This window comes from Neolamprologus multifasciatus, chromosome 19 (genome assembly GCF_963576455.1).
Source record: "Neolamprologus multifasciatus chromosome 19, fNeoMul1.2, whole genome shotgun sequence".
In the NCBI taxonomy this organism is placed as follows: Eukaryota; Metazoa; Chordata; class Actinopteri; order Cichliformes; family Cichlidae; genus Neolamprologus; species Neolamprologus multifasciatus.
Window position 1 is genome coordinate 15,748,561 of NC_140457.1, and position 27,599 is coordinate 15,776,159.

The window sequence follows — 27,599 nt, forward strand, 5'->3', positions numbered from 1 at the left end:
AAAAGGGAGTTTTTCCTTCCCACTATCGCCAAAGTGCTTGCTCATAGAGGATCATATGATTGTTGGGTATTTCTCTGTATGTGTTATTGTAGGGTGTACCTTACGATATAAAGTGCCTTGAGGCGACTGTTGTGATTTGGCGCTATGTAAATAAAATTTTGGTGAGTCGTCCAAATCCTTGTTCATTCTTACACAGGAGGGTAATAAGGGAACTAAGAACACCTGGGGAAAAAACGCTGACACAAATGACCTGAACACCACAGGGGACATACAACTAAACACGCTGAAAAAAGAACACGAGACACTTGAAAAAACAGGACACATAATGGGACGTAGACATAACAACTTGAACTTGACAACATGGAACATGCTCTACCATGCATAACTGTGTGCAGTCCCCTTAGCCCCACCGGCCCTGAGCTGTATTGTCTCAAAGCAGAACTTTACAAAACACTTAATTAACTAAATTTACGTGGGTCAGATGTGTAAAAACCAGACAGGATCAGCTATTGCATCAGCGCTTGAGGATATTCTGAGGGAGGGACAGATGAAGGTAAGGAGTTTTTTAATAAACATTTTCAATGGTTAATGGCATGATATATCACACATTTCTCAACATCAAGCAAGATTAAATCAAGCATTGCTGAACATTTTAACAGAAGCTTTAACCTTCCTGTCATGTTTGGGTCAAATCTGACTGATTTACAACTTAAAACAACTTAAAATCATGGTATGAGCCCTGTTTGTGCTGGAGTGATGGATTCTTTCAAAAAATCCCAGAAAATCAGTTTGGTTTTGACGCTCAATTTATTTTTCCACAACAAACAGCATGTAATTAATTTGCTTAAGTGTAATGTCTTTGATATGCTGTTTATACATATTGGTGACTCTCAAAGTTGAGCCAATGGGAACTCAATCAGAATCCATGAAATACCAAATAAATATTGAAAACCCACATGGATTTTAGAGAAATGTATCAGCAGTACAAAATTTGATTTGACTGATACATTTTACCAATGATTTAATATTGTTAACATAGTAAATCCACCCACTCACACACCTGATAAGGAAGGAACAGCAAAAGGTGCATTATTCAGCAATATCATTTCATTGGTATTAATAAGTATTTAAACATTTCTAAATGAAACAAAACTGTCACTGACAACTCTACAGAAAAAGCCAGGAGATATTCAGTTAATTTGCTTTATTCTGGATTAAACACAAAAATCTGCAGTTATTAAGTCATACCCACCACTACAGTAAAAATGCAAATGCAAATGTTTATATCTCAATGTGAAATTGCAGTTTTGGGAAAAGAGAGACTGGTTGACACCATAAAAAAAGATACTGTTTTATAACTCAGTTAATTTAGATAAAACTAAAAAAACTAATACCCATAACCACGATCCTATAGTAAGCTGTAGTGTACTGTAAAAACATACTGTTTGAATATCAGAAATTACATATGCTTAAATGGTATTTTAAGTAATTGTTTGTCAAATAAGGACAAAACGAGGATGAGTTTACTCCCACCTCATTAGACCAGAGGGCAGATTCCTCGAGTGGCAATCCCACACTGGTTGTACTTGTTCCTGCTCATCTTAATGTATCCCATCTCTCCCCATCCAAGTCCCCAGCTACAGAAAGAAACAAATGAACAACATTTAGCAGGTAAAGCTCACACTTCATGTTCATGTATACGTATCTGTGTATCACCTCTCAGTGAATATTGTAAAAAATGAAATGAATGAATTAAAATGAGAGCATCACATGTGGGTATTTACCTGTTCTTAACCAGCCAGTAGTCATGCCCAGTCAAAGTACCATAACCTACAACCAGCACAGCATGGCCCAAACGTGTGCTGCTGCAGGCCGGCTCATCATACAATCCTGTAAATACATGTCAATCAGACTTACAGGTATAAAGAATAAATTAAGCACCTTCAATTTCTTTTTCTATTTGAAGATATTTCACAAAGTGTGTCAATGTCTGCACCTGAATGGTAGAGTTGAAACGATTGATGAGAAGCATCAATGGACACAGATATCGGGCCAAAGGTAGCCACAGCAGACTTCAGTGCAGCTTCATCAGAGTTACTCACATGAACATAGCTAGTGCATTTGGCACCAATAGCACTGGGGTTGTAACGGCATAGTCCATCCTAATTGAGAGAAAATATGTTATAATTTACTATAATTTACTATACTAGATTGAATTGTATTTGAAAGAAGTACAGTAAGTAGTAAGTAGTACTACTTTACAAGTCTTGGAACTACTATATATTTTAGCCAGAAACCATCATGACTACCACCATCTGAATGAGCACATGGCAGTTTCAACTTTGATATTTAGAAAGATGATCATAGTCAGGTAATGAACACCTGAAAATGTATGTTCAAAGATTTTGTTTTAGGAGATCTGGTGTGACAGCAGGTTTTTGAGACATTGCTGTCTAATTACCCTAGCCTCATAAGGGTAGGACGCCTCAGTGTCAATTCCTCCATTGTATATAATGTAGTGAAAAGCCTGGTATGACAAGCCTCCTTGGCAGCCGTGGTTCCCAAAGCTGCGAGAGCAGTCCACCAACTGCTGTTCACTCAGAGACACCAATTTTCTTGTCTTCCTGAAGTTCTGACCCTCCAGTGCACCAGTCTGCAATAAATATGAGTTCATCTTAATCCAGAATATATAACTGATTATACAATATAATTAAGTTGAGCAAAGTTTGCCATATTACAACAAATAGAGAACACTAAGTTATATGTACTGACTGCACTGAAGGCCCAGCAGGAGCCACACTTCTTCTGATCCTTGACATCAGTGACATATCCCTTTTCTCTCCAGTCAACAGTGTCGGGCAGATCAATATCTTCAGGTAGCCGGAGAAACGAAGAACCATTGTGAGGCAGGGAAGCATTGAGGGAACCAAGGCAGCCCTGGGAAATCAGATGCTTGTATTCCTCATTTTCCTAATAATAATAATAATACATTTTATTTGAAAGCGCCTTTCAGAACACTCATGGACACTGTACATGGTAGAATAATAAAAGCAACATAATAACATAACATAATGAAGAAGGACATTTTTTTTCTTTTCAAATATCATTTTTGCAATCAAAATTTAAATGTTTTTAAAAAGGATGAAACATAACTGACACATGTTTTTCCGTACATACCATGTCTGCAAAGTAGGTCATACCAAGGTGGTATGACTTGAAACCCTGGTCTGCTAATATGTTGTGAATTAGAACAAATTCACGGTTGTTGAGCCAGATCTGCTTCCGATGAGCCTCCTCTGATGGAGAATCATAGGATTTTTCTGCCAGTTGGAAAATGAAAAAATCATAAAGAGAACAAAGGAATTATGAATAAAGAATAAAAATTGAATTTCTGGTAAGAGATACCCTTTTATTCCTTTTAAAATTTTCTACAAGTAAACGGAAAGGTTAGTTCACATTTTTTCTCAGAATTCGAGGTTTACTAAGCATATTTTAAAGACCACAAAACATGAACAACACTGTAAAATGTAATATTGTGTTTAATTAAAAATATTAAATAGGCTGAACTCAATTTTTATCAATTTGTTATTAGAACTCAATTTAAATAAGTTACCAGTACTTTTTATGCAAAAACGCTGATAAACTCAATTTATTTGAGTTGTCTTAACTTAGAAAAACTAAATAAGCTGGAAGTTTTGCTTCTCAGTGCGGAAGGATGAAAGATGTGTTTTGAAAATGCCACATGACTACCGTACGGATCAGTCCGCATGTTCATGGTGCCAGCATTTGTTATGCAATATGTTGAGCAAACCTGGAGAAGCCTCAGCTCAAGAGATTGTTGTCATTGCTGTTAATCTTTACCTGACACACTGACTTGGTGAGTAAATGTTTACTCTTATTCAAACTGATTTTGTGGCTTCTCTTAGTTTAGCACCAGGTTTATAATCTTGCTAGCTAGTTAGTGTTAGCCTAGCGTTGCTGCTGCCGCTGGGCTCATGTTACTTAAAAATTAACACCACAGCCTTAAAAACCTTACATAACACTATGTCTGTGAAATTTTCTGTTGATTGTTTGAAATAAAAAAGTGAGATATTAGCCCAGACAAAATTCTTCAAATGTGTGGTGTGGGGGGTATTTTCAATCCATAGCCCTAACTAACTAACTATATATATCATGTTTAACCTGAGTAGCAAAAGACCACAGGGGGTTGAAAACAATAAGCCAGGAGTTAGCTGTGCTCCCGGACTCTATCGAGCCTTGACCTCCCAGTCAGCTATCATGCTGGTGGATAACAAGAGCTCTCCGAAAACGTGGAAGCACTTTTGCAAATATGTGATATTTTGATAAATTAAGTAGATATTTGAGTATTACACAGCTACATTCCCCCCTGAAAATAAGGTTATTTTGTGACCCAGAAAGGGTAGTCTGGGGAAAAGGAGGATCACATTTGTCAGCTGCTGTAATGGCGGAGGAGCGCGGCTAAAAAACTTATTACTTTTTCTGGGTCACAAAATAAACTTTAAAGATATTTTCAGGTGAGAATGTAGCTGTGTAAAGTTCAAATATCTGTTCGATTTATCAAGACATCACATATTTGCAAAAATGCTCAGACGTTTTTGGAGACGTCCATTTTTTTCATGCTTTGTGGCAGCTTTTGAATATCTGTGGCATCTATTAATGTCAAATCTAGACTTTATTTAACAACATAAGCAAACTCTATGTTATGATTGCACAGCCATTAAGGATCAAATCAGTTTCTGAAAAATGTTCTGTTTTTTCTCCCTCTGCTTGCTTCTTACTGTCTTTGAGGCTCGGGACCAGCACTCCTGCTGTTGGACAGAAAGACATCAGTAAGTATTTTGGTTTTCCAATATATTAGCAACTGTCAGTGACATTTATATTAATCAGGCTGAACTTTAATCATACTTTAGATCAGCCTGTTTTACTTATTGTTTTATTTGTGCTTTGGTTTGGGGAAGTTGTTTCTTTACTGATCTTTTCCTGTTTTCAGTTATTAGACTTGAGATATGACTGCGCGATGCTGTTGCTGGTGACTCCAGTTAATTTTACAAGACATGCTGTGTAAGTAAACAAACAACAACAGTTTGGTCTGCATTTCTTGAAAGATCACATCCCCCAAACTTAGTTTAGAGGGTCTACACTGTATATAGTGAAGTCTGCAAGTTTTCTAACAACACAATTTGTTTTGTTCCCAAATCATTTTGCACATCATTAGAATGAAAGTTATTGGGCATGTTTGCATAGCCATTTTTAAAATAATGCTTTCATGACATTATTGTGTGTTGAGTGGTGGTCAGGGCTATCCAGACTGATAATTGGGACATTGAATGTCACCTCTCCGGTGGGGAGGGAGCCTGAGATTGTCTAAATTTGAGTTTGTTTATACCAAATGCAGAAAAAATGTTTTAAGAAAGCAATTAAGTTCATGTTCCAAAAAATATGATTGTTTGCTTGCAGGACAACAGGAGAGATGAGTCCTCCGTCACACATGGTGTGGTCAGTGAAGATGGTCGCCTTCAGGTTCAAGCTCATAGCATCTCCAACCCATATCCACTGACACTGTACTTAAGGGAAGTTAAAGACTTTCTTCTGCACCTACATTTGGATCACCTCGATCCATGACAGTCATTCAGGCAGTAATGCCTGGACTGGAAACAAGCCATCCTTAAAATAATACAACATTCCAGCTCATGTGTTGGAATGAAAAACAAATGTTTAAATCAGAGACTGCTCTTGTGACAGAACAATAAATATTTCATTTTGATTATATAAGTAATGTAAGTACAAAACAAACTTGTGGTAGGCCTAAACTTATTTTCAGAATAATTACATCTGAGACTTTGTTTCATTGTAAGATTATAACAGTGATGGCAATATAATTGTTTGTTGTTCAGCAGAACAGTGTTCAGTATGTTGGCTGTTATACTTTGTTGTGTTTGAAAATAAAAGTTGGGCTGATTTTAACATCATTACAAAAAGTGTTGTTAATTATTTTTAATCATATTCAGGTTACCACAAATTGTTTTTTCATTTAGTTGAACTTGTAATGTTTGTCAGTAGGTAAACAATTATTATTGTACAGTCAGAAATATCAAGTTATTCTTAATACTGTAGACTTGCACCGTATAAGTTGTCCTAACAGTCATCTTAAGTAAGCTTTACTTAGTTTTTTTTTTGAGGCAACGAGTTTCCTTAATTTTTTTGAGTTCTCTGAACTAACAAGGCTGTACAGTGTACTCAAAATGAGTAAGTTGCCCTAACTTGGTCATCTTATGTAAACTTGATCCAATTTTCTTGAGTTCTGGGAACAAATGAGCTTGTACAGAGTACTCAAAATAAATAAGTCGTTCTAATTTAGTCATTTTTAGCTAAGCTTTACTCAATTTTTTTGAGGCAACAAGTTTCCTCAATTTTTTTGAGTTCTGGGAACTAATTAGATTTTACAGTGAACAGCATTTCACACAAGGCTAACTAAAGAGGAGAAAAGAGTTTACTGTCTCACCAAACTTGAGCTTCCATGCATGAAACTCCAGATCTCCAAGAGAGATGCTGGCACAGCTGGGCACAGCCAAAAAAGCAGTAACAACTAGAAGCAACTTCATCTTGATTGAAGACAATCAGAAAAATACAGATCCTTTTGTCTTGCAGAAAACCACACACAATGTTGCAAAGATTGAGGTTAAGCCAGCTCGGGCTGAGGTACTGTAGTTCTGTATCAGAGAGAAACAGAGTTCCTATATGGCTAACTACAATAGTTGTATTCCAGTTTGGTGACTCACAGCAGTTCAAAAACATAGTGAAAGAATTTCAGGTGCAGTAAAAGGTGGAGCTAAACATTAAGAGGAGGATCACATGATGTTTGCATGATGTCTCTCTTTTAACAAATTTTTTCTTCCTTTCAGCTGATTAGTTATTAGTTATGTCATGACAATCACAAATTTAACAATCCAATCAGAGAACAGGTGGGTTTGGCTGTTGGTGGGGTGCTTTACTGAGCTTCAGGTCCTGGAGGAATAAATGCCCCTCCACCCCATCAACATGTATGGACATGAATACTGAGTAGTCAAGATCGGGTAAATGCCCTCATGTGATTCATGATTTATGTACTTAAATTCTCTATCTATCTATCTATCTGTCTAGCTGTGTGTCTGTCTGTGTATGTATATATACACACACACACATAAAAAAAACAAACACCCAGCACGCCCCCTGCGGGCGGTTTATTCTTCAAGCTCAGGTCCTCTACCAGAGGCCTGGGAGCTTGAGGGTCCTGCGCAGTATCTTAACTGTTCCCAGGACTGCGCTCTTCTGGACAGAGATCTCCGATGTTATTCCCGGGATCTGCTGGAGCCACTCGCCTAGCTTGGGAGCCACCACACCTAGTGCTCCGATTACCACGGGGACCACCGTTACCTTCACCCTCCATATCTTCTCGAGCTCTTCTCTGAGCCCTTGGTATTTCTCCAGCTTCTCGTGTTCCTTCTTCCTGATATTGCTTTCATTCGGAACCACTACACAGCAAATTCAAAAGTGTTAAATGTTTTGGTGTTAGTAGTCTTCTTGCAAATGTAGAGTTGATTTTACTCTAAGTAGAGTCACATTCTTTTAATGTAACTCTGAGGTGTAAAATGATAGTAGTTAAAACCGAGTGTTAAAAATGAGTGTTTCTATGTCAAATCTGGAGGTGTTACAATGGAAACATTAACTCTTGACCTCTTAACTCTGAACTCCTAGAGGGGCTATGACACCAATAGAGTAAATTCACAGACTCCGCCCCCAGCACGATAGGCTCCAATCGAAGCTGAAGTGAAGCCGTTTCAGAACATTTTGCTCTACATATTTGAGTTGTTTGCCATGCTTGGTAAGTCATTTTTTCAAATATTGATCCAATTATTATTATTAGCTTTTACTTCTGTGGCACACAAAGCTGTGTGAAAGGCATTAGCCATGTTGCTCGCTGATAGCATAATATTCTGTTTTAGCTAGCTTTAAGGTATTGTTTGCGGGCAAATACCACAGCCTTGAAAAAAAGCTTGCATGTGAATTTTTAGTCAAATCTTTGGTCAAATACACCTAAAACTTTGTCTAGAATGTGAAATGTTGGTATAATGGTGCTACTTGAAGCCTGAAAACGATCTCCCATAAAAAAACGAGCAAACAGCAGCAGCAGACGTCCTGACTGGGTTCTACGTTAGCATTTAGATCCCTCCAGAGTTTTGTGCACACGGTTTAGGTAAAAATGAAAAAGGTTGAGGTTTTACATTTAGTTCAGTATTACCTGTTGTCTGTGTCCTTGTCTTTTGGGAAAATACTTTACACAAGTAATGGCTCAAAAAGGATTCCTTTTTTTTACTGTGCTGCCATTGATTACTGGATTGTTTGTGCCATTAATTAGTGTCAGCTAATTTTGTTTTCAATCTCCACATAGGATATGCTTGTGAAGATGGAATATGGGGGAGAGCAGAAGTGCGTTGAAGTTCTACAAAGTGATGAATGAAGGACATGCATATTGTATTGAAGAAATAAGTGATGAGAATGCTGTTATTTGCATTTACCAGCTCACCTATGTCAGACCTTTTGATAAACAAAATTCTAATGAAAGTGAGAACATGTACACTGTTACATCTTTCAGAAAATGTTTTGAAATTGTGGTGCACAGTTCAGAATAAATGTTTTTCAAAAACCATTGCGTCTTTTTAGTAAATGTTTATTTCCAAAAGAAATAAGTAAGAAATAAGAAAGTTCATAACAGTAAAATTCCCGCTTTTTGGAATAAATTAGAAGATAACTCTTACGTAGTTAAACTAAAATACTCTTTGAGAGTTAATATATAAACTCTTAACACAAAGTGTTAAATTATCAACTCCAGACAGATTTGGTGTTTAACACTAAATCAGAGTTAACGTACCAACTCTCCAAAAAGAGTTAAATTAACACTCTCTGGTGTGGACCCATATAGACACTTTAATAGTGTTGAAATCAAATCTGACAGTGTTAATTTGGACATGCTGGATTTGCTGTGTACATCGATCACTACGGCCGTCTTCTTCTGTTTGTCTACCACCACTATGTCCGGTTGGTTAGCCACCACCGTTTTGTCCGTCTGTATCTGGAAGTCCCACAGGATCTTAGCTCGGTCATTCTCCACCACCCTTGGGGGCATTTCCCATTTTGACCTCGGGACTTCCAGGTTATACTCGGCACAGATGTTCCTGTACACTATGCCGGCCACTTGGTTATGGGGTTCCATGTATGCCTTGCCTGCTAGCATCTTGCACCCTGCTGTTATGTGCTGGATTGTCTCTGGGGCATCTTTACACAGCCTGCACCTGGGGTCTTGCCTGGTGTGATAGACCCCAGCCTCTATGGATCTTGTACTCAGAGCTTGTTCTTGTGCTGCCATGATTAGTGCCTCTGTGCTATCTTTCAGTCCAGCTTTGTCCAGCCACTGGTAGGATTTCTGGATATCAGCCACCTCCTCTATCTGCCGGTGGTACATACCGTGCAGGGGCCTGTCCTTCCATGATGGTTCCTCGTCTCCCTCCTCTTTCTTGGGTTTCTGCTGCCTGAGGTATTCACTGAGCACTCTGTCAGTTGGGGCCATCTTCGTGATGTATTCTTGGATGTTTGTTGTCTCATCCTGGATTGTGGTGCTGACACTCACCAGTCCCCGGCCCCCTTCCTTCCGCTTAGCGTACAGCCTCAGGGTGCTGGACTTGGGGTGAAACCCAGGAGCTTTCTTGTCTTTATGTCAGTGGCTTCTATCTCCTCCTTTGGCCAGCCTATTACCCCAGCAGGGTACCTGATCACGGGCAGGGCGTACGTGTTGATGGCCCGGATCTTGTTCTTACCGTTCAACTGACTCCTCAGGACTTGCCTGACCCTCTGCAGGTACTTGGTGGTTGCAGCTTTTCTAGCGGCCTCTTCATGGTTCCCATTCGCCTGCGGGATCCCCAGGTACTTGTAACTGTCCTCTATGTCTGCAATGTTGCCTTCTGGTAGTTCAATCCCCTCAGTTCTGACTACCTTCCCTCTCTTTGTTACCATCCGACTACACTTCTCCAGCCCGAACGACATTCCAATGTCATTGCTGTATAGCCTGGTAGTGTGGATCAGTGAATCGATGTCTCGTTCACTCTTGGCATACAGCTTGATGTCATCCATGTACAGGAGGTGGCTGACAACTGCTCCGTTCCGTAGTCGGTATCCGTAGCCAGTCTTGTTAATGATCTCACTGAGGGGGTTCAGGCCTATGCAGAACAGCAGTGGGGACAGAGCATCTCCTTGGTAGATCCCGCACTTGATGGTGACTTGTGCTATGGGCTTGGAGTTGGCCTCTAGTGTTGTACGCCACATCCCCACTGAGTTCCTGATGAAGGTTCTTAGGGTCCTATTGATCTTGTACAATTCTAGGCATTCCAGTATCCAGCTGTGGGGCATTGAGTCATAGGCCTTCTTGTAATCAATCCAGGCAGTGCACAGGTTGGTCAGTCTGGTCTTGCAGTCTCGGCTGACTGTTCTGTCTACCAGTAGCTGGTGTTTTGCGCCTCTGGTATTCTTGCCAATTCCTTTCTGTGTCCCGCTCATGTATTGACCCATGTGCCTGTTCATCTTAGCCGATATGATGCCTGACAGGAGCTTCCATGTAGTACTGAGGCAGGTTATTGGTCGGTAGTTGGAGGGGACTGGTCCCTTCTTGGGGTCCTTGGGGATCAGGACCGTCCGACCTTCGGTTAGCCATTCCGGGTGTCCCTCGTTAACTAGCAGCTGATTCATTTGTGCTGCCAGACACTCGTGGAGTGCAGTCAGCTTCTTTAGCCAGTAGGCGTGAACCATGTCGGGGCCTGGTGCTGTCCAACTCTTCATACTGGAGACCCTTTCTTGGATATCTGCCACTGTGATGGTTACTGGACCCTGTTCAGGGAGGTCGCTATGGTCTGCCCTCAGATCCACTAGCCACTGAGCATTGCCGTTATGGCTTGCGTCCTTCTCCCATATGCTCTTCCAGTATTGCTCCGTCTCCAGCCTTGGTGGTGCTGTTCTCTTATTATTGTGTATGTATGTATATATAAATTAATTTAAAAGTAGACCAGCTCTACCTGATCACAGAGTGGGAGACTTTGTTTCAGTTCTTTCATTGAACTACTTTGTGATAGTGAAAGCAGAAATCTTGGCAAAGGTCACTAGCTTGTATGAGCAGTCCTTACTTTTGAAAATAATCTGTCATCTTCCTTTCTTCTCTGTTTCATACATGTCACTCCATCTCTTCCTTTCAGAAAATCACATTTCTTTTTGCTTCTTTAAAAGCAAAAAGAAAAGTGATTAATAACAAGCCTATATGTAAATGAGACTCAAACTTCACCCTCACTCTTACACCAAGTAGCATTCTGAATAAAAGAAAACCATTAATTTAATTTTGTTGTGCAGTGAATTTCACAATATGAAAAACATAAATTAGACAACACATTTTTTATAGTAAAAAAAACAAGGAAGTAAACCCCTTTCAAATTTTAAGGTTTTACAATGTTCTTAAAATGAGGTAACCACAACCTCATTTGAGCTACAAAACATAACATGTTGCACCATGTCATTATTTCTTTAACAAAAAATATGCAAAATGCTGAAGCACAGTGTGTGCAAAGGCTAAAGTATATGCTTACTTACCACCCTTACATGCCTCCCTACTGAGGAGGCTCTGGCCTTTTACAAACGTACAGTGGAGAGCATCAAGAGCCTGAAAAATAATTTTAAAGTAAACACATTGATTGCTCATTTACGCCTTACATGACTCTGCTTAGACTTTCAGACTGCCCTCTGGTGGACAAATATTAACACAAATGGAGGGTTGTTTCTGTTGTCTTTACTTTAAAAATAAATGGATGGATTAATTATTTGGCTAAATAAACCTTTGATTTTATATATTTCAGTAGCATTTTTCTCTCAAAATAATCACATAACAACAACAACAACAACAACAACAACAACAACAATAATAATAATAATAATAATAATAATAATAATGAGGACAAAGAATCGTTTTTCTGAGTGGAGGCTCAGCTACCCAGCATTTTTGAATTTGTTTATTCATTTGGTTTACCTAAATATTCTGTTTGATTCCTAGTTTGTTTATTGTGTATATTTCTTTTATGTATTCTTAGCGTATTAAGGTTTGTTCTGTTTTTCTACTAGCTTTAGAGTTTACTGTAATTCCTTCCTCGTGCCTCCATCCTGTCTTCTCAAGCCTTTCATATAATGGTCATTTATGTGTCTCTATTTTTCCTTTACAGTTTTCTCAATTGTTAAATGTGCACTATTTTAGTTTTCCCTTGTCTTGTCTTCTGTGGTTTTCTTTAGCTGAGCTTTGTTCTCCACAGCTGTCTCTATTTTGCCTTTTGTACTATTTGCCATCAGCCAAAATAAACACCTCACTTTCAGATAGACTCCACTTCCCATACCAGCTGTGATGAGTTTAGTTTCAGAGTTCCCAAGATTTAGGTTTTGCCTTTTCTACTATTTGTCATCAGGCAAAACAAACTGCCTGCCTTCGGGTAAACTCCTCTTGCCATACAAACTGAAACTAGTTTAGTTCTGCTGAAATTAAGTGTGAATAAGATAAAGCAAGCATTTGTAACATCAAAGGTCATTTATGTAATTTGATTAGAGCAAAATTTATTGTTAAACATATAAGCTCTGAAAGAGGGTAAAGGAACTGAATCTAGGACACACCCTTAATCTGCAATCTTTGGAAATCATCCACATACATATTTCAGGAAGATGATCAAGTCAGTTTGTTTATTTCCTGTTGGAATTTGACTTGGACTTCCTCCAGGTGCATGACCCATCATTTTTTCCACTAATAATATGGGAAAGCATAAAATTGGTTATGTGTCCTTAAAATGGAAGGATGCCTACTCCATATTAAAATCTTTGGTAGCTCCAAATGTTCTAATGTTAATGAAGAGATGACAGAGGTGACTGTCTTTGGTCCTGGTGTCACTAGTGGATCTTCTCCTGTGGACATGGCCCCCCTGGCACAGTATGCAAAGCAAAGGTGTGTCAAACTAATTTTACATCACAGGTCAAATACAGCCCACTTTGATCTTAAGTGGGCCAAACCAGTGAAACTGTTTCTTGTGGTCGACCAACTGCTGCTCACTCAGATACTTTCTTATTTTCTTGAAGTGCTGACCTTCCAGTGCACTAGTCTACAATAAGGATGAGTGCATTTTAAACCAGTCGAGCAATGTTTTCGGTGTTACAAAAATAGAGAACACCAAGTTATACAGTATGCACTTACTGCACTGAAGGGCCAGCAGGAGCCACACTCCCTCTCATTCTTGACTTTAGTGACATATCCCCTTTTCCTCCAGTCAACAGTGTCGGGCAATTTAGTACCTTTAGGCAACCGATTGAAGGTAGAGCGACAGTGAGGCAGAAGCATCGAAAGGCCAAGGGCAAGCCTAGGGAATCAGCCATTTGAACTCTTCATTTTCCTGTTAAACGAACATTAGAGTTCCTTCCTTTTGTTTTTTTTTCAAATGCCTTTTTTCCAATTACAACTAAACAAACTAAAAACAATTCACATAGTGATAATAAAATCTGGTACACTAAAGCCTCAGTGACAGACTCTGAAATCTTCCTGACTGAAGCACTGGGATCAGCCATTATTGATACTGCATGTACATGTACAGTTTGCGGTGATATGTGGCTAGATAGCTACATGAGTCACCTCAGCCAAGGCCAAGTAAACAAGTTGCTGCAATCAGAAACCCCTAGCTCCAGACCATTTCGGTTTGGGGATGGTACTGTAGTGTATTCCAGCAGAAAAGCGAAACTTCCAGCCCAAATTGGACAAACGAAATGTGACATAGAAAGTGAAGTAGTTCCTGTTGATAATACTGTTGCAAGCCACTGTAACCACCCAGAGACTTGCATAATGCAACCACGATTATGCAACAAAATGGGTTTGAAAGGTTGTGGGAAGATTCTCTCTCGTGTTGTTTTACTTACAAGCACCATTCTGATTGGATACTTTTTTCAGTAAAAGACACTTTTCACACTTTGTTTCAGTTTGATGTATTGATCTTGCAATGACATGTTCACTTTTGGTCTGTTTAATTGTGCTTTATACACAACTGATCCTGTGCAACAAATGTGTATAATTATGATGTCTCTATTCCCTGTTAAATCCAGAACAAAATACAAAATTGTGTTCCTCACACACATGGTCTTGAACAATCAGATCACAGCTTGTTTCAAAGACCTCACAGCAGTGGCAACTAGTGGTTAAAAAAAAGGTTGCTGTTTTCTTTTTATTTCTTAAACCTTCTTTTCAAGTTAAACTTGAAACAGCAGACATGGAAAGTAAAAGAAGCCATTTCTCACCAGATATCCAGTTAGCCAACTATGCTTGTCATAAAGCATCCTGGAGAACATCGGCGTATATGCTCTCCCATGATCCATGGCTTGCTGCTGAATATTTAAGTCTGGTCCAAGCTCTTGCGAGCCTTCCAGCCCCTCTCCTGTGGAACCAGCTCCCAGTGTGGACACACCCTCTCTACTTTTAAGATTAGTCTTAAAACTTTTGTTTTTGAGAAAGCTTATAGTGAGGGCTGGATCAGATGACTCTGAAATATCCAACAGTTACACCTAGGCTTCCTTCATGGGAAGCCTAGGTGTAACTGGGTGTTTCACTCACTATGTGTTTATGCACTACTCTGCAATGAATGATTAGTTATTATTAATCTCTGGCTCTCTTCCACAGTGTGTCTTTTGTTCTGTCATCCTCCCCTTACCCCCAACTGGTCATGGTAGATGGCTCCTTTGAAAAGCTGGTGAGGAAGCCAGTAAGGAAAGAAGCTAGCCATATTGCTACCCTTCCCAGAGCATAGTTCTGCTGGAGGTTTCTTCCTGTTAAAAGAGAGTTTTTCCTTCCCACAGTAACCAAGTGCTTGTTTATACAGGATAAATAACTAAGTAGGTTAATTATCTGTGAAATGGTTGGACTTAAAAGCCATTTTCTCGCAATGTTCTTTGATGTTATCAAACACTAAAGTTAGAAATGTCATATAAGGCAGTCTAACAGTCTTGTGGTTATACTCGTTGAGTTAGTACTGCATGAAAACATTGCTTAAAGAAACACAGACTTGCTTAAGAAAGATGTTTTAGGGGAAACTGGTGTTTATGGTGTGTTTCTGGTTTAAGCAAGGCATTTTGAAAAAGCTGGTGTGTTTGTGGATGATGAAATAAGATTTAAAAAAACATTTGGGTTTGAAAGGCTGTGGGATTCTTCTGCCTCCTGTTGGTCTAGTTACAGGCACCATTCTGTTAATAGTGCTAATCTCACACTTGTATTTTTTTTGTTAGAAAAAGACATTTAACGCTTATTTCCTCTCCTAAGAGGTAATTTAAAGACCTCTGCTAATTTTAGCAAAGCTTGATGTTTTGATTTTCCAATGACATTTTAACTTTTGTTCTGCTTGTTGTTGGAAACCAGCTGATCTTGTTCAAATATATTTGTTTAATTCTGATGCCATGTGCTCCTCCATCACAAGGATACACTTTGTCACAAAGGTTCAGCTGAAGCTTTGGGGCAAGCAATATTTATAAGCTTTTTATAAGCAGTGGAAATGGCACAACTCATAGAAATTCAATATTTTTGACAAAAATCAAACAAACAAAAATCCCTGCTAGACCTCAGAGCAACATTCAATACTGTTGACCAATGATATCTTATTACATAGATTAGAACATTTTGTAGGTACCAAAGGTACTGTGCTGCAAGTGGCTGGGATCATATTTATCTAACAGACTCCAATATATTCTGTTTGTCTCTACTTCTGGAGTGGAAAACAATGTTTTATTTTTAAATATTTCTAAATCTTTTAAAGGTTTCATTTATTAATGATCCATCACAGATTTTACATATTCCTTTACTCTCTTTCCATTAATTTCCTTTTCTGTCTAACAGAAAGATCCTACCACTTTGGATGACAGGGGGCTCACCCCTTGCAAATCTGGCGCAACAGCCGCAAACATTGTGGCAGATCAGGGATTCCACTTGGGTAATAAAAATGTGTCATTCAAGTTTTACCCTTCACCATCTGAACTGTCATTAATGTTTTTAGTTGCTATTAGCATGTAAGAATACATAAAATGGAATTTTGGATAATAAACCCTTTAATTTTGTCTTAAATTCACCAGGAAAGTGAAGTATACAAATGACTGACTTCCCAGTGCTACCTTTGGCCCTTAAGTGTTCTTTATGCTGAAGTGGCTTTGTGTTCCTCCAGTCGCCAGAAGGTACGGATCTTTTGACTGAAAGGAGAACAGTGATGTCAAATATACAAATCAACATGGTTCATGCTGGGTTTAGCAGGGAGTACATTTAATTCAGTTCAATTCAGATTTATTTATATAGTATTAAAATCACAACAATAGTCAAATAAGGATATTTTTACTATACATTAAAGGTCCTACATGTTTAGAGAGCAAACCCCAACAGTCAGATCATCCTCTAGTGGCTGCGTCTTTCCATTGAGTTGCAAACTTCAGACAAGCAAAAATCTTTGGGAAAAGTAATGTCTTCTCTCTGGTTACTCCTGTCTTTGAACAATTTTTTTCTGTTTTTAATGTTTCTTTCTAAACCACATCTCTGAAGGATAAATAAGGGTTGAAAGGCCATTTTACTTAAAAATACAAGCGTGGAACTAGTGGCATTAACAAAACGGTGCTTGTAAGTAGACCAACAGGAGACGGAATTATCCCACAGCCTTTCAAATCCATAAGTATTTTAAAATTCTATTTCATCAGTAGAAATATACCAGAAAAACACCGGCTTCTTCATAATGACTTGCTTAAACCAGAAACACACCAAGAAAAAAATACACAAAAAAATGAAACACACCAGAAACATCTGGCATTTTGAGGAAGCGGGCATTTCTGGTGCTCTTCTCACTAATGAAATAAAAATTTTAAATAGCAGAATGACATTAGTTCTTCGTTTAAAATAATAAACAAGAAAAAAGAAAAAAGTAAAGTCACCCAGATATTTTCATCTATTAATAACTCACCCAGAATATCTACAAGACCATTAGACTTAAGTTTTTGATAACACTGCAGGAAGACTAACAGAAAAAAGCTTTTATGTTACATCATTCGATATTTCTAATTGTTATACAGGCTTTTGATTACTTTATTTAAACTCCAAGTGCTCTTTTATCTAAAAATTAATTTTAGGCCAAAGTATAATAAAACTAAATTGTATTTAAATATTTCTTACTTTGCAGTAATGAAGGTATCATAGATGTTTATTAAATGTTGTATACAAACAGTATTGACTCCATTATTGACTCCACTAATGACCATTCATTGTCCTCAAAATTACTCCTGACACTCCTTAAATTAACTGTTTTTGCAGAAGTTAAATAAACTATTTTCTTAAAACAGTTGACTCATGTAAAAATATAAAGCTCCACCTTTTTCCCTTTCTGCCATTCTTTCACTTTGTTTGAGCCATGTGTGGAGCTGAAATAGCTCCACACATGGCTCTGCTCATACTCACCCATTATTGTCAACTAAGTGAGCGAGCACATGTGAGCAGTGATGCATTTATACAGGATATTTTGCGTATCACTATGACAGGTGGGAAAAGAAGTACTTCCTACCAATCATTTACAGAATCCCAGTAATAAAGTTACTTTTCCACTGTTTTTCAGTTCATGATAAATTACAAATTTATCACAAATGACTAAAATATCAATATTTTAATATGAGAATTGATTCTAGAACATAAATATCTTTTATCAGAGGCATCAATATTTCACACCACTACTGAATGGCCCAGTATATCAAACCGTCATTGCCACCACTGTTTCCATGGTTGCTAACGAATTAACCAACTGCTTCTTACTTAAAGCCACCAGCTCTCTAATCTTCCTGAAGTTCTGACCCTCTAATGTGTAAGTCTGCAATAAGGATGAGTCATTTTAAGCCAGACAGGAGTTGAGCAAAGTTTCTCATGTTACAAAATGAACAAGTAGTATCACAGTATCCACTCTGCTCCATTTTCTTTGAGCTTTTAGGGAAGATGAGGCACATGGGAACATAGCTAGGATGAATTAGACCTAACGAGACTGGGAAGCAAAATCAAATACACTGCACACGGGATGAAAGACTGTCAAAATAAAACAGGAAGTACACAACACAGAAATGGGGAAGCGCAAAAGATAAAACACGAGGAGAGGAAAAGGGGAAAAGGGGAAGGAAGATGAAGCACAGCGACATGACTAAGACACACAGAGCACTAGGGACACAACAGTCTCTCATAAGTGAGGTGAGACAAAGACACACGAGAAACCTCACAGACACACAAGAAAACTTAAAAACATAGAAAGAACTAAACTCGATGCTAAACTTTAAAAACTTGAACTTAAACCATCATAATACGAAGAGTCACAAAACACAATAACCTCACAATGCTGGGTCAAATGATGCATCACCCTCACAACTGGGGAACACAAAAGTCTGCAGCTGCATTCCACGGGTGCTAAACATTTATGTCTAGATGATGGATTGATGAACAGAACACAGTTTCACAATTTATGTATTTATTTTAACTTGCATTTGTCTTATTTATGAATTTATTCCATTAAACACTGATGCAGGAAAAGAGAGGTTCTTGACCCGACAAATAAAATTATGTTTAGTTACATAACATGGTTAAAAACTTTAAACAAAATTTTGGTCAAATCAGAAGGAAAAACTGAGGATAGGTTTCTTCCGACCTCTTCAGACCAGAGGGTACGTTGCATCAGAAGCAATCCCACACTGGTTGGATTTGTTCCTGCTCATCTTAATGTATCCCTTGTCTCCCCATCTGAGACCCCAGCTGCAGAAAGAAACAAATTGCAGTTTAACAACATTTAGCTGCTAAAACATTAAAATATGAGCATCACATGGGAGTAAATACCTGTTCTTGATCAGCCAGTAGTCATGTCCATCTTCTGCACCATAACCCACAGCCAGCACATCGTGGTTCAACACTGTCTTGCTGCAGTCGGGCTCATCATACACTCCTGCAAATACATGTCAATCAGACTGAACAAAAGAACAAATGAAGCATTTCACATTTCTTTTCCAATTTAAAAATGTTTCTCTGCATTTTACAAATATGTTTCAATGTCTGCACCTGATTGGTAGAATCTGAATGAGTTGTGAGAAGCATCGATGCCAACAGATATCGGTCCGATAGTGGCCACAGCCTCCTTCAGGGCATCTTCGTTACTGGGTTCCACTTCAACATAGCCAGTGCATTTGGCACCAATACCATCAGGCTTGTAATGGCATTGTTGACCCTAATACAGAGAACATATGCAATCATAAGTTTCTACTGCTGTCACACATTTATATTAGAAAACAGAGGGCTTTCCGAAAACTGTTAAAAAATACATTTTGAAAGAAGTTAATAAAGTAGCTCATGCTGTGAGTTTTACAGGGCTTGGAGCTACCATATGTTTTGGCAGTACTGTACAGCCCTTCATGCATGGCCATTATTAACACCACTGTCTGAATGAGCTGATTTGCATTTATAATTCTGATATTTACAATGTGATGATATTCAGGTGATAAAGATCTGACTGCATATATTCAAGGTTTGTGATTTAAATCACAGAAGAAACAGGTGTGTGTGTGTGTGTTTGATATATTGCTATCTATTTACCTTAGCCTCATAAGGGTAGGATGTCTCAGTGTCAATTCCTCCATTGGCTTGGATGTACTGAAAGGCCCGCTTCACCGATCCTCCGTTGCAGCCGTTGTTGCCAAAGCTGTGAGAGCAGTCCATTAACTGCTGCTCACTCAGAGACACAAGCTTTCCTGTCTTCCTGAAGTGCTGACTCTCCAGAACACCAGTCTGCAGTAAGGACGAGTCGATTTCAAACCAGACAACAGTTTTTGTTTCCCAAAGTTTCCCAAAGAACACAAAATTTTATGTACTCACTGTACTGAAGGCCCAGCAGGAGCCACATATCTTCTGATCCTTGACTTCAGTGACATATCCCTTATCCCTCCAGTCAACAGTGTCGGGCAGATCAGTACCTTCAGGCAGGCGAAAGAAGGTAGAGCCACGCTGAGGCAGAGAAGCATTGAAGGAGCCAAGGTAGCTTTGGGAAATCAGCTGTTTGTACTCTTCATGTTCCTGATAAAGAGGGAAGAAATTCATTGGGGTTGTATCAAACAAAGTTGTTGTTTGTTTTTTTGTATCCTCACATGCTAATTGCATCTAAAAATACAGATAACAACTGAATTGGTGAAGGGTAAAATCTGAATGATCTCTTTTTTGTACACATACCATGTCAGCAAAGTGGGTCATCCCAAGGTGGTAGGATTTCAAACCCTGGTCTGCCAAGATGTTGTGTACAAGCACATGTTTGCGGTTGTTGAGCCAGATCTGCTTCCGGTGAGCCTCATCTGACTCAGAGTCATATGACTTTTCTGCAAGTTGGAAAAGAAAATTATGAGAAACAGAACATTTTTTTTGATTCGCTAACATATTTCCTTTGATTTGAATCTTATAAACTTTTACATAACTGGATGAGGCAAGTTTGAGGTTTGGACAGTGTCTTAAAGTGTCTTGTGTAACTCTTTGGACAGTCTTCCGGTATGATGGCGCCTGTGTTTGGCTTTGCCGCTGCCGGGTGCAGTTTGTCACGCTCTTTCGTCGTGCTGTTTGTCTCTGCTCTCCTGTTTTCTATTTGTATCAATGATGTACTGGCTGCCTTGATTTATGATCGTTTGACGCTGTTATCCATCCGATCTTCAATGATGGCTCAAGATGTCTCATCCTCCTCCTCCTTTGGCACTTTCCATCCTCCGCACTTTCCATCCTCCGCCAGTGGCTGGATCCTCGGCAAGCGTCCTCAGCGTTCCCCGCAAACCACGGAGGAGAAGAGGAAGAAGAGCAGGTATCCAGGTGAAGCTTCGGCTTTTCTGGCAGCGGGGTTTGACTGGAAAGCGATGTCGAGCGTGCTTTGTTACTTATGCTCAGAACAGCTCCATGGAGAGGAATTTGTTTTCCACGTCCCTGCTTGGATATGCAGGGCCCGGCTCTCCGAGACCATGCTGCCTCAGAAGGGTTCATCCAGACTCTCCTGCTGACTGGCTTTTCATCCCCTCGGTGAGTGGAATCTACGAGCGTGAAGGCTCAAACCCCGAGTATTTACGTCCTTTAACTCGAGCCTCTGTCAAAAATGATGCTTCCACCCCGCTGAACATGGCGCTTTTTAATGCCCGATCATTGACTAATAAATCGTTCGTTCTTAACAATTTTATATCCTCTAAAAAACTGGACTTCTTATTTCTGACCGAGACCTGGCAGCGGGACTTGGACTATTCGTCTCTCATTGAAATGTGCCCGAACGGCTATTCCGTCATCAGCCAGCCTCGGAGATCTGGTCGTGGAGGAGGTCTCGCGGTGGCATTTCAGGGTCGTTTCAACTGCCGCTCAGTGAAAGTTGGACACTTTCTTTCCTTTGAATTACAGCTTATTAAAATCGGAAGTAAGGATCCCTTTTATTGTGCTGTGGTGTATCGTCCACCCGGCCCAAATAGCTTGTTTTTATCGGAGTTTAGCGACTTCCTGTCCTCTACTATGAGGTTGTCCAGACTGCTTTTAGTTGGGGATTTTAACATACATGTTGATGATGACTCCGACCTCTTTGCCAGAGGTTTTATCAACATTATGGATTCTTTTCATTTTACCCAGCATGTGTCAGGCCCCACACATAACAAAGGACACACGCTGGACCTTGTTTTTACTTTGGGTTTGAATATTGATTCTATTTGTTCTGAGGACATTTTTATCTCTGATCATCACTGTATTCTTTTTAACATGTCTTTTCATGAGCCTTTGTCTCCTGTTCACCGGACAATTATCTCACGCATCATAAATTCCTCCACAGCGGAGAATTTCTCGGATGCTTTTAATTTAACATTATCCCCGCAAAACGGCGTTGATTTCTTAACAGATCTATTTAATAACCATTGTTTTTCGATTTTAGATGAAATCTGTCCGGTTAAAATGAGACCCGTTTCTGTTTCCAAGTCCTTACCCTGGCTAAACGACAACATCCGCTCCATAAAACGTGATTGTCGTAAAGCTGAGCGCTTATGGAGAAAAACCCATTTAAATGTTCATCTCCTTTACTTAAAGGATCTTTTAGCCTCTTTTAACAATGCAATTAGAGATGCGAGGGCTGCTTATTTTTCTCATCTGGTTGCAAAGAGCAGAGGTAATGCTAAGGTATTATTTGACACTATTACTGATATTATTACTCCTGCTCCACCTGCTGCCATTATTTCTTCTAATGAAGACTGTGAAACATTTCTTTCTTTCTTTCTAGAAAAAATTAGTAATGTAAGGAAAAAATTGCCCCCATCAGCATCTGCATTGTCAGTTCCTACGCCAGCTCGGCCTGTCGTTTTAGAAAGCTTTTTACCCATCTCACTATCAGAGCTGGAAAAAATAGTTAATGCAACAAAAGCATCCTCCTGTTCACTCGACATTTTACCCGCATCGTTATTCAAAAATGTCTTCCACTCTATTGGTACCTGTGTGCTCACCATAGTTAACACCTCACTGGGATCTGGTAAAGTCCCTTCTTATTTTAAAACTGCTGTTATACACCCCCTGTTAAAAAAGCCTATGCTGGACCCATCTCTCACTAGCAATTACAGACCAATCTCAAAAATACCGTTAATTGCTAAGATACTAGAGAAGGTTGTGGCTAAGCAGCTTACAGCAGTTTTAGACAAACATAATATCTTTGACAAATTCCAGTCTGGCTTTCGTAGAGCTCATTCTACTGAAACAGCCCTTCTTAGAGTTTCCAATGACATTCTTATGCAAAACGATGCAGGAAAGTGTTCTGTACTCCTAATGTTGGACCTCACGTCAGCCTTTGACACCGTTGACCATTATATTTTGCTTGAAAGGCTGAAATACTGGGTTGGTGTATCTGGGTCTGCCTTAGAGTGGTTCTCCTCATATCTCTATGAACGATACTTTTCTGTGGCGGTCTCTAAGTACAGGTCATCTTCCACGTCCCTGTCCTATGGTGTGCCACAAGGTTCTGTGCTGGGGCCCTTATTGTTTTTAATATATCTACTTCCTCTCCAGCATATTTTGAGCCCCTTTGAGGACATTTGCTACCACTGCTACGCAGACGACATCCATCTATATATATCTTTTAAACCTGAAGATGTTTCTAAGCTGCAGATTCTAAATGTGTGCTTAGAAACCATTAAAGGTTGGATGGCTGACAACTTCCTCCAACTTAATGAAGAAAAGACTGAAGTCCTTGTATGTGCTCCAGACAGACATGTACCTAACATAATGAATGCTCTTGGTCCTCTTTCAACATGTGTGAAATCGTCTATTAGGAACCTAGGGGTAACCTTTGATCCTGCTCTTACCCTGGATGTCCACGTCAAATCTCTGGTTCGGTCATGCTTCTATCATTTAAGAAACATCTCTAAATTGAGCCCCATAGTGTCTCATACTGAACTGGAGATTGTTATTCATGCATTCATTTCATCACGATTGGACTACTGTAATTCACTGTTTACATGTCTACACAAAAACTCCCTTGAGCGTCTGCAGATTGTCCAAAACGCTGCAGCAAGGCTTCTGACAAAAACATCTAAGTACTCTCATGTGACACCATTGCTTATACAGCTGCACTGGCTCCCCGTTGAATTCAGAGTCCATTTTAAGATTCTGGTTCTGACATTTAAGGCTCTTCAAGAACAAGCACCAGCGTACATCATCGAACTTTTACAGCCCTATGCCCCTAGTAGGTCCCTGAGGTCTTGTGATCAGGGCCTACTTGTTATTCAGTATACAAGACTGAAAACCAAGGGTGATAGAGCTTTTGCTACTGTGGCCGCCAGACTGTGGAATTCTCTTCCTCAGAACTTAAGATCTGCAGACTCAGTGATTACTTTTAAAAAACAGCTAAAAACACATCTTTTTAAAATTGCATTTTGTTAACTTTTGACTGTTTTTGTTTTTTTTTTTACCTTGTAAAGCACTTTGTGATCTTTTATCTAGAAATGTGCTATATAAATAAAATTTTACTTACTTACTTACTTACTAAAGAACACAAAACATGATCAGAAGCTTCTGAAAAAACACAAAAACAAAAGAGGAGAGAAAGAGTCTGCTGTCTCACCAAACTTGAGTTTCCAGGCGCGAAACTCCAGATCTTCCAGAGAGATGCTGGCACAGCTGGATACAGCCAGAACAGCAGAAACCACAAGCAGCAACTTCATCTTGACTGAATACAAAGAAACGGATCCTTTGTGACTTGTAGGGAACCACATCAGTTTTAAAATGCTTTCTGTCACTTTAAATGGATGTTGGATGTCACTTTCATAGTACGACAGTATCATCTCTCTCTCCAAACCTTTTGCAAATTAATAATTCTTTGTTTTTCTTTGTTTTTTCATCAGTACATTACTGAAAAGTGCATTTACACACTCGCCTATGTGTCTAATTACGTGCTGTAGCTACTTACCTGTCTCAGTGTCCGTGGTTGATATAGGTCTGCGTCAGAGAGAACGTCTTATATAGCAGACTACTAGTATGACTGCAGTAATCCAGTCAGGTCAGGACAGGAGTAAAGTAAAGAAAGCGAAAGAATGTTAAGTACTGAAATAGAAAAAGGTGGAGGTGTCAGGGTCCTTCAGTCCTCCTTGGCTTCTCCCCTATGATTGGGTCTTCTGTCTGTCTTTTCCCATTTTTTCCTCTGTCTGTGTTCATTTGTGTGTCTCTGTGTTTGGAAACTAAATCCAGGATATCACTTACAAAACAAAACCCATCTCACTCACTCTGTTGGATAACCCCACCAAAGCTATCAGTTTCTATGACTTGAAGCCCCCATCACCCTGTTGGTCCGTGGTCACCCTTGGTTACAACCCCAACCCAACTGAGAAAAAAAATGAGTCTGGATGGAGGCTGTCTTTCCATAAGGACTGTTTAAAATCCACTCTCCCTTCAGATTCTACAGCCCCTGAACCAAACCCACCTGAAAACTCAGGTGGGTTTGGTTCAGGGTCCCAAACTGTTTATCATGATTTGGCTGAAGTTTTCAGAAAGGATCTCACTCTGTCTCTTCCTCCACATCTGTCTGTCACTTGATGAGGATTAGGTTGGGGGTGAGTGGAAGATGGCCTTCAATACCCATCACAGACACTTCAAACACCTGGTAATGCCCTTTGGACTAACTAACACACCTGCTATTTTTCAGGCCCTAGTTAATGACGTTATCTGGTATTTCATAAATTGTTTCATGTTTGTCTACCTGGATGACATCTTATTTTTCTCACGATCTCTCTCAGAACATAAAATCACTTAAGGTTAGTCCTGCAGCAGCTGCCCAAAAAGTTGTTTCTAAAAGGCAAATTTTATGTTGACAGTGTATCTTTGCTGGGCTACATTGCTGGGCTACCAAAGGGACATCTCAAACCAGGCCCAGCAAAGGTGCAAGCAGTCATGGACTGGCCATTGCCTGAGAACTGCAGATGTTGCAACGTTTCCTTGGTTTTGCTAACTTTACTGCGACTTCAGTAAAGTTGCCATGCCTCTAACCCAACTTGCCAAATCACAGTTCCAGTGAACCCCGGCAGCTCAGTCGTCCTTCGACTTTCTCAAACAACACTTCACTTCTGCTCCCATCCTTTCTCAACTAAACCTCTCACAACAGTGAATGTGGATGTGGATGCATTCGATTCTGGAGTGGGAGCCGTCTTGTCTCAACAGAAAGAAGGTCAAACGCATCCCTGTGCCTTTTTCTCTTGTCGTCTATTCCCTGCGGAGCAAAATTATGACGTTCGATCTGGAGCTGAAACTCTTGCATAGCCCAAAACGGCGAGTGGGCTTTGTCTTTTACCCTCTTGAATTTTCCTGCAACGTACAGGCCAAGCTCTTTAAACAAGCTAGTCCACTGTGTAAACCTGAATTCTGTGTGTAGAGATCAGTTTTCCTTTTTTTTAAAACTGGTATCTATTTGCTGATTTGGTCATAATTTTTTTTTTAATGTAGTATTGTAGTCTCAAATGGTTTATTGGTTTTTATTAAATAATATGCAAAAATACAGATTACACATATTTGACTTGATGGTAGAAACTGGATTGGACTGAACTTTTTTTTTTTTTGCATTTCTGGAAAAGTTCACATTCTCTGTGTCTCAGTGTCAGTTAGCACTATTCCTTCAGTCAATACTGTTGGTTAGATCAGTACCTTCAGGCAGGCAAAGATAGGTCGAGCCTCAGCGAGGCAGAGAAGCATTGAAAGAGACGCGCAACCCAGGGAAACCAGCTGTTTGCACTCTTCATGTTCCTGGTAAACAGGGAAAAATTATGGGGATTTTATCCAAAAGTTGGACCCTGGTCTGCCAAGATGTTTTGCTCTAGTGCAAGCTTGCAGTTGTTGAGCCAGACCTGTTTCTAGTGAACCTCCTTTGACTTAGATCAGAGTCGTATGACTTTTCTTCCAATTGGAAAAGGAAATTATGAGAAAAACAGAAAAAAGAAATTAATCCTTTTTTTTTAAAATCCGCTAACATGTTTCCTTTGATTTGAGTCTTAGAAACGTTTACACAAGTAAACACATGGGTGAGCATTTCTTTGTTTGAGTTTGAGGCTTGGACAGCATCTTTAAGAACATAAAACATGATCAGAAGCTTCTGACAAAAAACGAAAATAAAAGAGAAGAAAAAGAGTCTGCTGTCTCACCAAACTTGAATTTCCAAGCGTGAAGCTCCAGATCTTTCAGAGAGATGCTGGCACAGCAGGTTACAGCAGAACAACAGAAAAAACAAGCAGCAACTTCATATTGACTGAGAAGAAGCAGAAAAAGACAGAGGCATAGCCAGCTTCTCTGCACTTTCATGGCAGGATTTGACAATATTCCAAAGAGGTAGTCACCAAATGTTTGGCTTTTCCACCTCCCACAGGAGGCTAGATGGTCAGGCGCAGAAAAGTTCATGACAGTCAGTCAGACAGATAATTTTCTTTGGTTTCAAGTAATTTTTGCAAATCTCAGTTCCATAAAATCCTTATCTTCAGTTTAGTTTAATCTAAGCAGCATATTTATTTAGTATTTAAAATCAAATCTGCATTATGTCTGGGACAACACTGGATACATTTACACATGGAGAGATATTTCACTACCAGGCCACGAGCTAACCATTACATGTGTTTACAGAGATTCAACTTTAATATTTATCACTAAACATGAGCAAAAGTTCAAGAGCAGGTCTATTATTAAGTGTAATTATAGAAACTGGTGATTATGTATTTCTGTATTTTTATAAATTACATGAAATTGGTATGGTATGTATGGTAAATACGGTAAAGTATGAAAGGATAAAACAAAAATGATTTTTCATGAACTGTGATTTTATTTTGTGATGTACACATGTTATTTATAGTGTGGTTTCAAAGCACAATATGAGCAGTGGTCAGGGTCCAGGGTTTGAGTGATGAGCTCTGTCCACTCGGACTGGCTTCATAGCTCA

The 27,599-nt window shown here is 39.3% G+C and overlaps 2 protein-coding genes and 1 long non-coding RNA gene across 3 annotated transcripts; 1 reads left to right on the forward strand and 2 right to left on the reverse strand.

The window, feature by feature from the left end:
• Positions 1-1,292: 1,292 nt before the first annotated feature.
• On the reverse strand, positions 1,293-7,073 carry LOC146496260 (cathepsin L-like peptidase). Its single transcript, XM_085144223.1, has 7 exons — positions 6,524-7,073; positions 3,178-3,320; positions 2,773-2,970; positions 2,462-2,653; positions 1,997-2,162; positions 1,785-1,890; positions 1,293-1,637 (listed from the first exon to the last, which is right to left on the reverse strand). The coding sequence occupies exons 1-7, from the start codon at positions 6,621-6,623 to the stop codon at positions 1,538-1,540; spliced, it is 1,005 nt and encodes a 334-aa protein (XP_085000349.1). The 5' UTR covers positions 6,624-7,073; the 3' UTR covers positions 1,293-1,537.
• LOC146496261 (uncharacterized) lies at positions 4,731-6,385 on the forward strand. Its single transcript, XR_014871281.1, has 3 exons — positions 4,731-4,850; positions 5,019-5,082; positions 5,479-6,385. It is a non-coding gene; the product is annotated as an uncharacterized LOC146496261 (long non-coding RNA).
• An 11,463-nt stretch (positions 7,074-18,536) lies between the features above and the next one.
• On the reverse strand, positions 18,537-25,541 carry LOC146496262 (cathepsin L-like peptidase). The gene is made up of 8 exons (XM_085144229.1): positions 24,597-25,541; positions 24,252-24,356; positions 20,372-20,514; positions 20,021-20,218; positions 19,742-19,933; positions 19,211-19,376; positions 18,992-19,097; positions 18,537-18,910 (listed from the first exon to the last, which is right to left on the reverse strand). The coding sequence occupies exons 2-8, from the start codon at positions 24,349-24,351 to the stop codon at positions 18,811-18,813; spliced, it is 1,005 nt and encodes a 334-aa protein (XP_085000355.1). The 5' UTR covers positions 24,352-24,356; positions 24,597-25,541; the 3' UTR covers positions 18,537-18,810.
• Between the last annotated feature and the right edge of the window lie 2,058 nt (positions 25,542-27,599).

Bases quoted from the DNA above. Each gene is read 5' to 3' on its own strand.
- LOC146496262 (XM_085144229.1), bottom strand. From the start codon at position 24,351: ATGAAGTTGCTGCTTGTGGTTTCTGCTGTTCTGGCTGTATCCAGCTGT. The intron at 20,219-20,371 runs GTATGTGTACAA...CCTCTTTATCAG, and splicing joins TGACCCACTTTGCTGACATG to GAACATGAAGAGTACAAACA. The intron at 19,934-20,020 runs GTGAGTACATAA...TCCTTACTGCAG, and splicing joins CCTGCTGGGCCTTCAGTACA to ACTGGTGTTCTGGAGAGTCA.
- LOC146496260 (XM_085144223.1), bottom strand. From the start codon at position 6,623: ATGAAGTTGCTTCTAGTTGTTACTGCTTTTTTGGCTGTGCCCAGCTGT. The intron at 2,971-3,177 runs GTATGTACGGAA...TATTATTATTAG, and splicing joins TGACCTACTTTGCAGACATG to GAAAATGAGGAATACAAGCA. The intron at 2,163-2,461 runs GTAATTAGACAG...TCTCTCAATTAG, and splicing joins CCTACCCTTATGAGGCTAGG to GATGGACTATGCCGTTACAA.